A 17,527-nucleotide genomic window follows, 5' to 3' on the forward strand; every position below is an offset into this window, starting at 1 on the left:
GAATCGAAATCGAATCGATTATGGAAATTGGCCATGATACCCAACCCTAGTGTTGACACTTGAAAAAGGAATCCACATATGCACTTACATATCTTTATAATTCATGTGTGCTACATCTGTGCAAAGCTGGTCCTGGTCCTAATGGGTGTACCTAGCCCAGGAACATTCAGCTCGTGGTCCAAAACAGGAACGCCAAAGGTTCCAATCTGGCCCACAGGATGAATTTGCAAAATGCAAAAATTACACAGAAGATGTTAACAGTCAAAGTTGTAAAATTACATTATGAAAATATTTACATTTACAAACTGTCTTTTCACAATGAAATGTGAATAACTTGAGCAGATATTAACAACCTGAAATGCTTTAAGAGAAAAAAAGTTACATTTTTAATACAGTAATAGAATAATTCATTGTGATCTGCAAGCTGTGTTAATAATAACCTACATCATAATATTGGTCAAATTGCTCATTTTTCTGAAGAAATTTCAGGCTGTACATGGTTGTTCAGGTTATTCATAGTTTCATGATCCAATTTGACTTTTTTCAAACTAAGACAAAGTGAAAAATCTGGATTATTATGTAAAGGTTATTGTGCTTATTATTTCACTGGTCTGGTCTGCTTGAGATCACATTGGGCTGTATGTGACGTCTGAATTAAATGAGTTTGGCACCCCTGGCCTAGACCGTAGAACATAAACATGGGCTATTACATCACATTCATGCAGATTTTACATGATGCCTAACAATACTGAACTCTTCTGTTTGATGTAATGGCTTTTGCAAACAAGCATGAAACATAAGAGGTCCTCTTTTGGAGATTTGCATTGACCAGTAACCTGTTAAGGTGCATGTCTGTGGATGGTGGAAGGGAGCTGGAGTACTTAGAGGTTCCATACAGACATGGAGAGAATACCTTGTTTTCCATGAAAACAAAGTTAAATCCTATGATGCAGCCTGAATAAAATAAATGAAATAATGTGCCAAAGTCAAATTCTCTATTTTTGTCTTTTTATTTTCAAAGAACATGCAACAAATTCATCCATTAATAACTCTTACTCTTACAACACAGCAGTACCAGTTACAGAGGAAACCTGATGTCTTTCTACAGTATGTTTGTGTCTCTGGAGTCGGGCTGCAGTATCTGAAGTGTCAGAATGTGTTTAACTGATTTTCTAAACCACGGATAACAGAAAGCATAGATGATAGGATTTAGACAGGAGTTAAAATATAAAAACCAAATCTCAGTGCCTCCAGATGAAGCCTCAACCAAGTTACTTTCAGCTGCAGCTGTAAAAATATAATATGGCGAACAGCACAGAAGAAATACTATTACAACAATGCCAAGTGTTCTGGCTGCTTTTATCTCAGATTTCTGTGCAGTTACAGTTTCTGGACAATGATGTGTGACAGATTTAACATGGGATCTCATGGCATGAGCCTGAGACACAGCCACCACAAATACTCTCATGTATAAAACTGTAATGATAAGAATGGGGCCTAAAAAGGTCGCAACAAGATCAACAACTACTTCAGCATAGTTTACTACGAGTACACACTCCCCATAACAGGAATTATACCTGTCTGGTTGTTGGAGGAAATCTCTCAGTATCCAAAAAGTGTGAACAGCAGAAAATATCCAACACAGATAAATGCTGAACTGAACTCTTTTCATAGTGACTTTTGTAGGATACAACATGGGGTCACAAATAGCCACATAGCGGTCAACTGATATGAGAACCATGATTCCTACTGACACACTGACGGTGAAAAAGCTAAAAGTGCAAATCACAGCACATCCAACGTCACCCAAGAGCCAACAGTCTCCATACTAGAGGATATGAAGAGGCATCTCAGTAAAACCCACAAGAAAGTCTGCGACAGCCAAAGAAAGCAGATCTGTCTTGGCAGAGGTCTGCGCTCTCTGCGTGCTTGTCTTGTTGTTTTTGTTTTGCTCTGTTTATGTGTAGATCTGCTGGTATGAGTCTATCTGATGTGATACTTTCAGTTGTCCTTTGAGGATATACAACAATGTAAGTCTTATGATTATATGCTGAATGTCTCTGTATCCAATAAATAAGTTTAAAAAAAAAAACCTGATGCAACCTAGATATTAAATTTAATGGCTGCTGTTTTATATAGTGACTCTTCCAGTCATCCGTTTATCACAACAGATTCTGGCTTGGAGTGATTTAGTGACAATTGGCATAGGGAAGCAAGGAATTGATTAAAAAAAATACACACACACAAACACACACATATATATATATATATATATATATATATATATATATATAAAATATTTGTAATTTATATGCTACAGTGTATAACATAATACACATTAGCCTGATAAAGTTGTAATAACATTGTTTTCAGACACATTCCTCTTTTTATTCCTATTTCTGCACATCAGCAATGACCTTTTGCAGTAATTACATACTGAGTCCCAGTTACACTTTATCGATCAGCAATAAATCACATTGTCACAACCATTCCACGAGAATAGGGAAAAATATCTTATCCCAACTTTATGGGCATCAGCTGGTATAAGCCTCCCCATGATTCTCTTGATGACCAAGCAGTTCAGAAAATGAATGAATAAATGAATATTGTGCTGAGTATATGTGGTGTGATTCTTGTATGACATCAATATCCAACCTGGGTGTCTAATTCAATGACAGTTGTGATAGTCTGGTAAGCATACATTACAAAAATAAGTGAAAATATTATTCTGCATTACACAGATGTACATACAAACCAGTAGAACCTCGTGTTGAGTACCAGGACGCTAAGAATGAGCTAAATGATGATCTACGTGAACACACTTTTATTGAACTCTCTCTGTTGGTCGTGGAATACACTGTTTTACTTGGTAATTGTTTCTCCAACTCTTCAGTTTGTGTTAACTCCTGTGTGATGTGTGCAGCAGAAATAGTGTGTGGCAATACACTTGACAAAGAATCATGAGATACTTATGCTAAAAGCCTGATGGCTGCCTGAGATTATATGGTTCTTCTAGTGATGCCAAAAGTCAGGCCTTGTGACTAAAGTGAACTAAGCCTCCTTTAACCCATAAAGACTCAAACATCCACTGTTGACCAAAACCATCTACTTATGATCCACTAATCCTATCAATTCATGTAAGTAATTGGTGTAAAATGCAGTTTGTCATCTTTTCATGGTCATCAGATATGACCCGTTTGAATGTTCAGAGGCTCCGTAGTTACCATGGAAACACCATCATCTTCTACAACATTGATTCACCAGTAAAACCCATGGAGTTTGGTCAGTGACAGTAGATGGAGACACTGGGTTTATGTTCAGTTAATGATATATTTTACTGAAAGTCCCTTTTTTCAGTTTTCTTTGTTTCTGATATAATAACCCTCAACTTTAATCTGAGCTTTAATAAAAAAACAAAACAAAACTACATGATCAGTGAATTAGATATAGAAAATACATAATTTACACTGAAAAAATGCAAAATAAAGAAGATAATTTTGCAATAAATGGTGATAAATCACTTTAAAAAAGTTAAATAGAGAGAAAGATTCATTTGGGAACTGACAGAAAAGTAGCACTGGATCTTTATGGGTTAATAAATATCAGTCACATTCAATACAGTTGAAATAGCAACATAAACCAGGTAGCCTTTGGTGTTATATTTGTGTTTAAAAATTTAAATTAAGCCTGTGTCTAAATTGGATTTACTCCTGTGCCTGTGTAGTTTTTTTTAAATCTATATTTAACCAATTACAGTCCCATTGAGACCTCTTTTACAAGGATGACCTGGCCAAGTGGTCATCAGCACACGCTATGAAAGAATGCAGGGTTTAAAAGACAAGTAAAAACAATAAATTTAAACAAACACTAATTTAGAGATTATGAGATTATTCACGACCATGATGGTGTAAGGCAGACATCTCATTTTTAAAACTAGTCTCTGAAAGTGTTGAATGAGCTGGAAGGAGGCTTCATTTTGGATGGTCGCTTTATTCTGACGCAAGGGAGGAGTTGATCAAGAGAAAACACCACTGTATATCAGACGGGATTTCTCATAGACTGCAAGGAAGCTCAGCTTCCCCTAAAATTACAAAAATTAAATGGTCAAATATGTTCGGTTGTGTTGACACTTCATTGACGACAAATGTGTTCGAACACGTTCATCTCACAGACGAGTTCGTTTAGAATCAGCTTTATCACAAATCAACAGTCTCGATTTTGTTCACTTCTCATACATTCCCGTTGCGCTGTTTTCTCATACGATCTCTGCTCAGTGCATTTGCCTGTAGATGCTCAGCGTCCATGCACTTCAATGGGACTGAGTGGAACAGTTTTTTTCATTGCCTCAAAACTGGATGGTAATTGGATAAATGCCACGATGTTGTCCCGCCGTGAATGGAGCTGTGGGCGGACCTCAGCTGGGCTGGACACTGGGCTTCCACGTGCTGATTGGAGGATCAGTTGAAAGGTTGAATCCCGTTTGATTGACAGCTATTTTGAGATCTACTCCTTCACTTGACAGAGTTCAGTTTAATACATTCACGCATTCTGCTTGTGAAATCGAGAGAGAAACCACTACGAAATTACTTGTTCATTCCTTGCACTGTAAATAAAACCCACTCATTGTACTTCCTTGTTTCAGTTTAACATAATTTCAATGTTTTCTTGTTTCGGTTACATAATTTAATCATTTCTTGTTCAAGTTTAATATCGTTTTGTAGATAGTTAAATCAATCATACTGTTGGCTAGGTTGGAGTGAACTAGCTATCAAGTCCCTGGAAAAGACGCCTACTTGGTACGATAAGGTCACTGACCATTTTCTTAAAAAGGAACGGAGGGCCAAATTTATGTGTAAATAACTTGACAATTTTTTGATGTAAGCTGACAATGAGCTTCCCCTTTCTGAAAGACGAGCAGCCACCACTGCTGTATGTGCATGACATCATTAATCTGCGGAGAAAACTTTTGCAAAATAGTAAATAACTGTGGATTTATCTGACATTTAAGGCCCCTTTGAATTAAGAAATTTGTTTGGCTGGCTTTAATTTTAAATCCTATGACTGAACCAGACTCTCATGAAAGAAATAATCTGTTAAGTCAATTTTTTGTCAAGTTATTTCCACAATATTCAGCAAAATCATTGTTTATTCAACCATAACTTCAACTTTAATTGCAATTTAGTACACAGAGAGAAAACTTGATGTCTTTTTATAGTGTAATTGTGTCTGGAGTCCACACAGAAAGGCCCAGTGGGATCCAACTCAGCACCAAAAATTACAAAACTTTCCCATCAATAACAATGGTCTGTTTTTCTTTCCATGAAATCAAGGTTAAATCCTACGAGCATGTTGACCCATGGGGATCCATGTGGTTTCTATGCTGTTCTGTATTTGTGCATGCTGTTCCACATTTGTCCAGCAGTCACCGCCAAAGCGTTCTGGCCATTGCAACGTGATTGTAAGGCTATTGTATTCCAAAATAATATCGCCCAAAATACTGGCCCTATCAACTTGCCATTTTCGCTAGTCTGTTCCTTGACCAAAAATACATTAGTATGCCAAACTGCAGCAGTCAGTTCTTTCCAAATTTTGTGTGACTCCCTGGACACACACACACACACACACACACACACACACAGAGGCCACTTGGCTTTTATAATATAGATGACGCAACCTGAATATAATGAATGAAAGAAGTGTGCCAAAGTCAAACTCTCTATTTTTGTATCACCAGTTATACAGAGGACACCTGATGTCTTTCTACAGTATATTTGTGTCTTTGGAGTCAGGCTGCAGTATCTTAAGTGTCACAATATGTTTAATAGATTTCCTGAACCACGGATAACAAAAAGCATAGATGACAGGATTTAGACAAGAGTTAAAATATAACAACCAAAGCTGTGCATCTGCTGCTGACGGCTCAACCGAGTGATTCTCTGTTGCAAGTGTGAAAATATAATATGGAGAGGAGCACAGAAGAAAAACAACTACAAGTATACCGAGTGTCCTGGCTGCTTTCAGCTCAGATTTCTGTGCAGTTATAGTCCCTGAATGCTGCTGTGCAACAGATGTAACATGGAATCTCATGGCACGAGCCTGAGACACAACCACCACAAATACACTCATGTACAAAACTGTGATGACAATAATAGGAGCTAAAAAAGTGACCACAAGATCAACAACTCCATCAGCATAGTGGACTATTAACACACACTCTCCATAACAAGAATTATACCTGCCTGGTTGTTGGAGGAAATCTCTCAGTATCCAAGTACCATGAAGAACTGAAAATATCCAACACAGATAAATGCTGAACTGAACTCTTTTCATAGTGACTTTTGTAGGATACAACATGGGGTCACAAATAGCCACATAGCGGTCAATTGATATGAGAACCATGTTTCCTACTGACACACTGACAATGATATAACTAAAAGAGCAATCCAAAGCACATCCAAAGTCACCCAGGAGCCAACAGTCTCCGTAATAGAACATTTGCAGTGGCATCTGTACAGAACCCACAAGGAAATGGCGACGGCCAGAGAGAGGAGAAGGATATTAGTGGTGGTGTGGAGCTGCCTGAAATAAAAGAATTGTGAAAAACATTGTTATAGAGACACAGTTACATATAGAAGGAAATGTTTTTTTTATAGATTGTGATACTATGATATTATTTGTCAGATACAGTAAAAACATGCACTCATAAAATGCATATATTCATGGGTCAAGTCCATGGGTCAAAGTTGAAGAGAAGTTTGGTCAAAGAAGCAGACTGAATTTAAAAAAAAACAACAAAAAACAACTCTAAATATGATTTCTGATAGTTTCTAAATATTGAAAGAGGTTATCTTAAATTACTGTCCAAATGTTCTTACACTATCATCAGACTATCTATGGCTTTGCTCAAGCCCATTTTTCTTGAATTTCAGTATAATAATTAAAAAAAAAAAAAACAGTGTATGAGCAATGCTGAGAAGGTTATCTTTGCCTGAAGTGGGAGATGCTGATGACAACCACCAGGTTCAGAACCACAGTGAGCAGAGTGATGAGGGAGAGCAGGGTGTAGACGATCGTGTCCTCCAACTGAGAGCGCCTCGTCTTCCTGCAGGAGGTGTTGAATGATGGGAAGCAGAGCTGGGCTTCCTCTGTTGTTTCCATCATCAGACTCATGACGAGCTTTCAGGTCAAAGCTCTGCATCCTACAGCTGATTTCTTTTATTTTCTCTCCTCTCGATATCACATTCAGAAGGGCAAAGTCAAATACGTCACACACCAGCTGTGTGTAAAGCCAGTACTAGTACTCCTGAGTGTAACTGGACAGTACAACACAAACATGGACTATTAGATTTATTTGACTTAGATTTTACCTGGTAGATGAAGGAAGGCCTTGATCAAACCATGGCAGTATTTCCATTATATTGTATTAAGTAATCTGATAAAAATCTAATCACAACTATGCAACTTAGACATTGAATCTCATAGTTGAAGTTATTCATATTATACAAACATGACAGTCTGGGGCCCTGTCAGCTTTAATTGCAAAAGAAAATGAAACCCATACAACTGCAGATTTAAATCACATCCAGAATCTGGACTAATTTAAACACATTAAAACATATATTCAGTTGTTTGTTTTTTATTTACACCACAATCTCTGTAGGATATAGAATCATTCACAAAATTGCCAGCAACAGTAATGGATTGCATGTTACCATAGTTATTCATAAACTGAAGTTGAATTCTAATAACAGTCCACTGTCTATGCCCCCCCCCCTCCCCCCCCACAGTTAATGTCTTTTGATGTTATGTTTTTCAGTAGTGTAATTTGGGAAGAACATTCAAGTTCGATCCTAGAAATATGCAGTAAGTCAGATGGAAGTGCCAGGTTTGTAATAAAAGGCAGACAGGAGCCACATCAGTGTACAAAAGTGTTCAGTGACTGATTTAACTATTTCAACTGAAGTAACTGAATTGGACTGTCCAGGATTTCCCTGTATTTTGTTAAATTCATGTCACACTCCACCTTCACTACTACTGAGGAACATCTCAACAATGTGGTGCTGCCACATACACACCTGATCAAAGTTTTAAGACCAGTTGAAAAATTGCAAGAATTTACATTTTGCACTGTTGGATCTTAAGAAGGTTCTAAGTAGAGTTTCAAAATGCAAAAAGAACAAATGGGAGTGAGACAAAAAAAAAAGAGTATTTTTTTGGTCTACCACTTGACTTTTTTGTTCTGTAACCCTCAGGATCTTTTAAGAAATTCAAAATGACTGTCTTACTGTGTCCAACCTCAGCAGCGATGGCAGAGGCCTTGCTTATGCAACTCAATCTGACCATGTTCAAAGGGAGAAAGCTTTTTGGCCTTTTCCATCAGGAGGTCATGACAGTGTGAATACCTGACAGGAAATGACACTGAATCCATATTTTTGCACAGATTTTGGCTTTTAAAAGGCTGTGATCTTAAACTTTTGATTGGCTGATGAACAGTCTATTTCAGTTTAATTGTTGTTTTCAATAACTGGCTTACTCTTTTTTTTGTCTCACTCCCATTTCATCTTTTTGCATTTTGAAACTCTACTTAGAACCTTCTTAAGATCCAATAGTGCAAAATGTGAATTCATGCAATTTTTCAGCTGGTCTTAAAATTTTGATCAGGAGTGTATTCATAAATCACAGTATGACACTGAATTCACTCAAATACACTCCTTTGTGTAACAATAGCCTCCTCAGGTATTAAGTTACTTTTTCAATTACTTTCAGTCACATTTGCTGGTTATGTAGTGGTATCCCATAATTCACTCATCCAAACCTCTCTACATGCATCTCTACATTAGACTGACATTGCAGGAGTCCGGCTTCATGATATAAAAAGTAACTATAAGTCTAATGGATTTTCTGAACCAGGGATAAAAAAATGTATAGATCAATGGATTTAAACAGGAGTTAAAATAAAGCAACCAGACACCAAAAACTGAAAATGCCATACTAGTAGATATGTCCTGACCTGCAAGAGAAGGATAAAAATAAGGACAGAAGCATATCAGAAACACAACTATGACAACCCCAAGAGTCCTGGCTGCTTTCACCTCAGATTTCAGTGCAGTTACAGTCTGTGAATGCTGATGTGTGACAGATGCAATGTGTGATCTCATGGTACGAGCCTGAGACACAGCCACCACAAATACTCTCATATACAGAACTACAATGACAGTAATGGGCCCAATGAAGGTTAAAACGACATCAACAGCTCCTGTGATGGGGTCAATTACAACAATACACTCTCCATAGCAGGAATTATATCGATCTGGATGTTTTAGAAAGTCATTCAGTATCAAACCATTATAAAACACAGAAAAGGCCCAACACAGACACACACAGACTCTCACTCTTCTTGGAGTGACTTTAGTGGGATATTGCAGAGGGTCACAAATAGCCACATATCGGTCGACAGATATTAACACCATGTTTCCTACTGAAGCAGATGTAAGGATGAATGAAGCATAATAAAACAAACCACACACAAAACTCCCTAAAACCCAGCAGCCGCCAATGAGGAGAATCTGAATGGGCATCAGCACGAATCCAACAAGGAAGTCTGATACAGCCAGAGAGAGGAGGAGGAGGTTGGTGGAGGTGTGGAGCTGCCTGAGGGAGAGAAATCAGCATTATTGAATACGTTCATCTTTAGAAGTCAGTCACAAAAACATCTTTCACAAACATATGAAATGCAAAGGTTAAATGAACAAAATGTTAATACACACTCTACAGAGTAAAAAACATGCAAACATTATTATTATAATAATGTAATAGTTATTGTAATAAAAGTATAATCGATAACAACACTGAAAGAGAAACATGTTTGTTAGATTGTATTAATGATAAGACAAAGTTGCAGCTTCTCTCATAAAACCAGCTTTTAGAAAATGAAAAAAATATGATATGTTAAAATATGATTGTGCCTGAAGTGGGAGATGGAGATGACAACCAGCAGGTTGAGAGTCACAGTGAGCAGAGAAATGGAGGAGAGCAGGATGTAAAGGAATACAGTTTCTGCATGATGCTGCACTGGTTTCCTGCAGGAGATGTTCAGCAGCTGTGGAAAGCAGAATTCACCTCCTTCCAAGGTCTCCATACTCTAGTAACTCTCCAGTCCAAGCATATTTACCTAATTTATCTGAATGTTCTTTTCCCCTGTCCACCCCCAACCCATGACATAATGACAATGATACAATGACATGAGGTTACCTTAAGTCAAACCATGGGGAAAGAAAGAAAGAAAGAAAGAAAGAAAGAAAGAAAGAAAGAAAGAAAGATAGATAGATAGATAGATAGATAGATAGATAGATAGATAGATAGATAGATAGATAGATAGATAGATAGATAGATAGATAGATAGATAGATAAAAAGTTAAAAGCATACTAAATACAATTAACTATTGACAAAGTAGTACTATGTTGATATACTAGTGGAAAATCTTTATTAATGTTTGTAATTTTCTGATTACATTAGTCACAGATGGACAGAAAAGACAGATATTAAGGATTAGATTGATTGTTTCTTCTACCTGTCAATTTAACACCACCAGTTTGCAACCAATACCTGCTAGATTTGACCATATTTTTTTTTAAAATGGTGAATCAAATGAATCGATTCTAAATCAGTTCACAACAGATGAACAAGCCAAAAGAATTGAGTTAGTAAAAAGAATCAGGCTTCCCATTACTAATATGACGTTACTGTGTTATAGTGTATACAATGAATCTTTAGTTCATTTTACTCACAACACAAACTGATATAAAATGAAAAGAAAGACCATTTGTGATTTTACTGGGCCTGGCTTATGTCTACAAAACAGAGCTAAGCTAACAGCTATAATGTAAATGATGCACGTCTGAACATGGACAACACACCGCAAGAGGAAAACCCCTCCTACTGGTGCTTCCATGTACTGTGTATGAAGTAATACTAGCTAGAGCCAGTTACGTAGAAGCATAGACTACATGGGAATTAGTGACAAATACTCATGGAAGTGACCTGTCATGCTTGTGAAGAGGATGCTTGTGTTTGGTCAGAACAGAACAGATGTTCCTCAGTGTTCTAGTTTAGTGCAAGGCTATGAAGTTGTTCAGGGTCATGCTGATGATGTTCCTACACAGTTTTACAACCCCTTTAACTACTCCTCCTACTTTTGGCTGTTACCTTTAGATGTAGCCACAGCACGACAATGACCAAAGACATTTTTAAACTACGCTTACATGCGTATTATACACAGTACTCATGGGCTGTATCGTGTATAGCTTGTTTATTTAAATATTCATATTTTTGCAAAAATATTTTGATTCCTATCATCTTCTTCTTCACGTCAGACAGGTTGGGCAGTGCCCTAGCGCCCTCTATTGACCAACCGCCACTGATTTATAATGCATGGAGATTCCTGCCTACCCTCATCTGACAGCCTGTCCATCACCATAGCAAACAAGAGGGGGCTGTACTCAAGACCTGTACTCAAATGACCCCCATGGCTGTTTAAAAAAAGAAAGATCACTTTATGATGAAAGGAGTGGATATATTTGTGAGTGAAAATGTATAAATGAGAAATAAGTTAGTGTCTTTGTGATTGATGTCAGACTGTTGGACAGATGGCCTTATGTTGGACTCTGGAATCCTCTGGTAGATGGAAGTGTTCATGGTCGACAAGTCATTATTTGTAAAATAATGAAATACAGAGGACTTGACGGGAGTCGCTGTAATTTTAAAACACAGATCTTGAATTTCATCAGAATACATCTAAAAGTGATATTGATGTTACACACAGTTGGCATGTGTTGTAATCAATTTTCCCACCAATTACTAACATGTTTTGTACATGAAAAGTACCGTAAATTCCGGACTAAAGACCACACCTGAATATAAGCCGCAGACCCTAATTTTAGAAAGAAAATCAATTTTGTACATGTATAAGCCGCGCCGGTTTATAAGCCGCGGGTGTCCACCAGTGGTGATTTCTCATAGACTGCAAGAGAAGCCTGGCTTCCCCTATCATTACGAAAATTAAATGGTTAAATATGTTTGGTTGTGTTGACATTTCATTGACTACACATGTGTTAAAACATGTTCATCTCACAGACGAGTTTGTTCAGAATCAGCTTTATCACAAATCATCAGACTCGATGTTGTTGACTTCTCATACATTCCCGTTGCGCTGTTTCCTCATACGATCTATGGTCAATGCATCTCCCCGTCGAAGCCTGGCTTCTATGGGAGTCTATGGGACCGAGTGGAACCTTTTTTTTCATTGCATCAAAACTGGCCGGTAATTGGATAAAGGTTTTCTTTGAGTTCAAATGAAATTATTCCCTGTATGTAAATGGGTATGATATGTGTGAGCTTGCTGTCATATCTATAGGTTGATTCGTTGTTAATATAATGATTAAAAAACAAAAGACAAAAACCGAGGCAATAAAAGGATAGTAATAAAAGCACATTTTCTCTTTCTTTTTTTTTTTGTCGGTGGACTTATCGGGGTTTCCTTTGGATTCGTGCCGATACGGGATTGACTTGCTTTTGCGCCGGCTGTGGATTCACGGACTTAAAATGACTTGAAAGACACTTGAAAGTGAAAAAATTTTTGTTTTTCGTTAGAGTAGGACTTTTAATTTATTTTTAAAATATAAAGATTAAAAACAAGTAATTATGTCTGTTGTAATATCATTTTCATTAAACATTACGCATGACGTGCAGTAGGGACAAGATGCCACGGTACTTGGCACTGTGCTGTGGTACCTGGTACCGAGCCGTGGTACCGAGCTGAGCTGTGTTACCGAGCCATGGTCCCACGGCGCCATGGCACCTGGCACCGAGCTGTGGCACCTGGCACTGAGCCATGGTGCCGTGGCGCACCGCCGTGGCGCCATGGTGCCGCTCGAGGTGCTGGTGCCATGGTACTGCAAGAGGCTTGAGGTGCTGGTGCCATGGTACTGGAAGTGAGCCACCGGCAGTGTCTGTACCTCAATATGCACTCGCTGTCTCTGACGACGTGTGCATTAGTTCTGAGATGCTTTAAATTTATGACAGTCTCTGGAGAGCTTTATTGAGTGTTTTCATTCAGAGTTTTGTTTTGTATAATTGTGAAACAATATTAACATTTGAAGGTTTACTATTTTTCCTTAAAAGTTCCCCTTTTGTGTGTGTTAATATTAACTTTATAAAGGTTAAGTTGTTAATGTTATCCATTCCTGCATACCTGGTAACAATAGACAGATTCTCCCCTGGGGTGTGGCATGTAACAAGGTAAAATCATCGTATAAGCCGCGTCGGAGTATAAGCTGCAGTGTTTAAAGCGTGGGAAAAAATTAGCGGCTTATAGTCCAGAATTTATGGTAAATAAGTACTATGATTGATGCCAAGTCAAATAAAAAACATTTATTGAAGACAAATTTGCAATTCATGTCCTTTTATTTTAATAAACACACAGAAAAAATACCCACAATTATTTAGCATATTCATAGTAATCTTTAGTCTTAAATTATATGATAAGCAGATTATAGAGAATAGAATTTGCATCTCTTTACAGTATATTGGCCTCACGAGAACCAGGCTGCAGTATCTGAAGTGTCAAAATGTGTTTAATAGACCGTCTGAACCATGGATAACACAAAGCATAGATGACAGGGTTCAGACAGGAGTTAAAATATAACAACCACAGCTCAGCTGCTCCTGTTGATGAACCAGGTAAGTTATAATCAGCAGCAACAGTAAAACAATAATATGGACAGGAGCACAGAAGAAAAGCAAGCACAACAACACCCAGTGTCCTGGCTGCTTTCAGCTCAGATTTCTTAGCGATTACAGTCCCTGAACGCTGCTGTGGGACTGATGCAACACGGGATCTCATGGCACGAGCCTGAGTCACAGCCACCACAAATACTCTCATGTACAAAACTGTGATGATAAGAAATGGGCCTAAAAAGGTCACAACAAGATCAACAGCTGCTTCAGGAGAGTTTACTACAACAAGACACTCTCCATAACAGGAGCTGTACTTTTCTGGGTATTTAAGAAAATCTCTTGGAATTCAATTGAAAAAAATGCTGAACTGAACTCTTCACATTGTGACTTTTGTAGGATACAACATGCACTTCTGTGGGTTACTTTAATTCACATTTGCTGGCTATGTAGTGGTATCCCACAATCCCACTCATCCAAACCTCTCTACATGCATCTCTACATTAGACTGACATTGCAGGAGTCCGGCTTCATGATATAAAAAGCAGCAATAAGTCTAATAGATTTTCTGAACCAGGGATAGAAAAATGTATAGATCAATGGATTTAAACAGGAGTTAAATAACATCACCCAGACACCAAAAACTGAAAATGCCATACTAGTAGATATGTCCTGACCTGCAAGAGAAGGATAAAAATAAGGACAGAAGCATATCAGAAACACAACTATGACAACCCCAAGAGTCCTGGCTGCTTTCACCTCAGATTTCAGTGCAGTTACAGTCTGTGAATGCTGATGTGTGACAGATGCAATGTGTGATCTCATGGTATGAGCCTGAGACACAGCCACCACAAATACTCTCATATACAGAACTACAATGACAGTAATGGGCCCAATGAAGGTTAAAAGAGCATCAACAGCTCCTGTGATGGGGTCAATTACAACATTACACTCTCCATAGCAGGAATTATATCGATCTGGATGTTTTAGAAAGTCATTCAACATCAAACCATTATAAAACACAGAAAAGGCCCAACACAGACACACACAGACTCTCACTCTTCTTGGAGTGACTTTAGTGGGATATTGCAGAGGGTCACAAATAGCCACATATCGGTCGACAGATATTAACACCATGTTTCCTACTGAAGCAGATGTAAGGATGAATGAAGCATAATAAAACAAACCACACACAAAACTCCCTAAAACCCAGCAGCCGCCAATGAAGAGAATCTGAATGGGCATCAGCACGAATCCAACAAGGAAGTCTGATACAGCCAGAGAGAGGAGGAGGAGGTTGGTGGAGGTGTGGAGCTGCCTGAGGGAGAGAAATCAGCATTATTGAATATGTTCATCTTTAGAAGTCAGTCACAAAAACATTATCTTTCACAAACATATGAAACGCAAAGGATTAATGAACAAAATGTTAATACACACTCTACAGAGTAAAAAGCATGCAAACATTATTATTATAATAATGTAATAGTTATTGTAATAAAAGTATAATCCATAACAACACTGAAAGAGAAACATGTTTGTTAGATTGTATTAATGATAAGACAAAGTTACAGCTTCTCTCATAAAACCAGCTTTTAGAAAATGAAAAAAATATGATATGTTAAAATATGATTGTGCCTGAAGTGGGAGATGGAGATGACAACCAGCAGGTTGAGAGTCACAGTGAGCAGAGAAATGGAGGAGAGCAGGATGTAAAGGAATACAGTTTCTGCATGATGCTGCACTGGTTTCCTGCAGGAGATGTTCAGCAGCTGTGGAAAGCAGAATTCACCTCCTTCCAAGGTCTCCATACTCTAGTAACTCTCCAGTCCAAGCATATTTACCTAATTTATCTGAATGTTCTTTTCCCCTGTCCACCCCCAACCCATGACATAATGACAATGATATAATGACATGAGGTTACCTTAAGTCAAACCGTGGGGACAGAAAGAAAGAAAGAAAGAAAGAAAGATAGATAGATAGATAGATAGATAGATAGATAGATAGATAGATAGATAGATAGATAGATAGATAGATAGATAGATAGATAGATAGATAGATAGATAGATAGATAGATAGATAGATAGAGGGTGGGGAAGCAAAATTTACAAAGAACATTTAGTTGTTTTTTCTCAGCAGGCACTACGTCAATTGTTTTGAAACCAAACATATATTGATGTCATAATCATTCCTAACACTATTATCCATACCTTTTCAGGAACTTTTGCCCATATGAGTAATCAAGAAAGCAAACGTCAAAGAGTGTGTGATTTGCTGAATGCACTCGTCACGCCAAAGGAGATTTCAAAAATAGTTGGAGTGTCCATAAAGACTGTTTATAATGTAAAGAAGAGAATGACTATGAGCAAAACTATTACGAGAAAGTCTGGAAGTGGAGGAAGCAAGAAAAAACATACCAAAGGTTTTATTAAAGCTCTCAAATCCAAAATCCTAAAGGATCCAACCAAATCCATCCAGATACCAGGTATTGCCATGGCTTAAAGCAAACTACCCAGATGGAAATTATGTATGGACACGGGATGGTGCTCCAGCCCACACAGCTAGAAAAATACAAGATTTCTGCAAATCCAAGTTTAGCAATTTTTGGGAATCATGTTTATGGCCACCTTCTAGCCCAGATCTAAACCCTCTGGATTATGGTATTTGGGGCGTTTTAGAACATGCTACCAATTAGGGCTGGGCGATATACCGTAAATTTACCGTTACCGGAAATGACGACGATGACCGTCGTCATTTTGCCCATGGCGGTAATTTTCGGTGTTTTAATAATAAATAAAGTCTATATATTCTAACTTGTGCTGGTAGACTATTGTTCATTCCCCTTCAAGTAGTAGTAGTAGCAGCAGCAGCAGCGAGTAGAGTGGCCCCTGACGTACCGTGTAGTCACGTGACTCTACCAATCCTGTCTGAACAAGAGAGAAGACGCTGCGCAGAGTTATGGCGGACAGTTTGAATGTTGAAGTGACTGACACAGTCGAAGACGTGGAATTAGCCGAAGAAAATCCGACTGAGCTTGTGCCGAAAAGAAACTCAACATCTGTAATTTGGAAATATTTTGGTTTCGACAAAGATGACTTTGAACAGAAGAACACAAAATGCAAGGTGTGTCTGAAAGCTGTTGTGACGAGCCAAGGCAACACGTCCAACCTTTTCCATCACTTGCAGCACAAGCACGCTGTTGAGTTCGAAGATGCACGAAAAGCTCAAATCGAGAAGCAAGGTACGAAGCGTGCTACCTCCCCCCGACAGCAGAGGATAACGGAGGCATTTGCAGGCGTGAGTCCATATGAGAGGACGTCAAAAAGGTGGATCGAAATTACAACCGCTATTGCCTACCATATAGCTAAGGATATGGTCCCCATGGGTACAGTAGAACGTCCAGGGTTTAGACATTTAATCCAGACTGCTGACAAAAGGTACGACGTGCCATCGCGAAAATATTTTTCACAAACTGTGCTCCCCAAAATGTTTCAGACTGAGAGAGAAAAGGTTGCTGCCGAGCTAAAACAGGTCCAGCATTTCGCCGCCACATCCGACCTGTGGTCCAGTCGTACCATGGAGCCCTACATGAGCCTAACTGTACATTTTATTGACGAGTGGAAACTGCGCACCAGAGTGCTCGAAACGGCGTATTTTCCAAATGAGCACACAGGAGAGATGATAGCACAGGGCCTGAAACTCATGCTCTCATCGTGGGACCTCAGAGAACTGAATCTCGTGGCTATCACAACAGACAATGGTACAAACGTTGTCAAAGCTGCAGAGCTCAACCAGTGG

General features: G+C 38.4%; 2 protein-coding genes and 2 pseudogenes across 2 annotated transcripts; all 4 read right to left on the reverse strand.

The window, feature by feature from the left end:
• Positions 1-1,102: 1,102 nt before the first annotated feature.
• On the reverse strand, positions 1,103-5,358 carry LOC115411984 (trace amine-associated receptor 13c-like; annotated as a pseudogene).
• Positions 5,359-5,760: 402 nt separating this feature from the next.
• Positions 5,761-7,158, reverse strand: LOC115412780 (trace amine-associated receptor 13c-like; annotated as a pseudogene).
• Positions 7,159-8,831: 1,673 nt separating this feature from the next.
• On the reverse strand, positions 8,832-10,138 carry LOC115412667 (trace amine-associated receptor 13c-like). Its single transcript, XM_030125280.1, has 2 exons — positions 9,966-10,138; positions 8,832-9,651 (listed from the first exon to the last, which is right to left on the reverse strand). Exons 1-2 carry the CDS (start codon positions 10,136-10,138, stop codon positions 8,832-8,834), a joined length of 993 nt encoding a protein of 330 aa, XP_029981140.1.
• Positions 10,139-13,574: 3,436 nt separating this feature from the next.
• Positions 13,575-15,540, reverse strand: LOC115411985 (trace amine-associated receptor 13c-like). Its single transcript, XM_030124290.1, has 3 exons — positions 15,368-15,540; positions 14,567-15,050; positions 13,575-13,910 (listed from the first exon to the last, which is right to left on the reverse strand). Exons 1-3 carry the CDS (start codon positions 15,538-15,540, stop codon positions 13,575-13,577), a joined length of 993 nt encoding a protein of 330 aa, XP_029980150.1.
• Positions 15,541-17,527: the final 1,987 nt, after the last annotated feature.

This window comes from Sphaeramia orbicularis, chromosome 21, assembly GCF_902148855.1.
Source record: "Sphaeramia orbicularis chromosome 21, fSphaOr1.1, whole genome shotgun sequence".
Lineage (NCBI taxonomy): Eukaryota > Metazoa > Chordata > Actinopteri > Kurtiformes > Apogonidae > Sphaeramia > Sphaeramia orbicularis.

What these genes read in the sequence shown, in the direction of transcription:
- LOC115412667 (XM_030125280.1), bottom strand. Translation starts at nt 10,138, where the DNA reads ATGGAGACCTTGGAAGGAGGTGAATTCTGCTTTCCACAGCTGCTGAAC. An exon ending in ATCTCCATCTCCCACTTCAG is followed by an intron (nt 9,652 to 9,965) that starts GCACAATCATAT and finishes TCTCTCCCTCAG; the next exon opens with GCAGCTCCACACCTCCACCA.
- LOC115411985 (XM_030124290.1), bottom strand. Translation starts at nt 15,540, where the DNA reads ATGGAGACCTTGGAAGGAGGTGAATTCTGCTTTCCACAGCTGCTGAAC. An exon ending in ATCTCCATCTCCCACTTCAG is followed by an intron (nt 15,051 to 15,367) that starts GCACAATCATAT and finishes TCTCTCCCTCAG; the next exon opens with GCAGCTCCACACCTCCACCA. An exon ending in TTGTGGTGGCTGTGTCTCAG is followed by an intron (nt 13,911 to 14,566) that starts GCTCATACCATG and finishes GCTGTGACTCAG; the next exon opens with GCTCGTGCCATGAGATCCCG.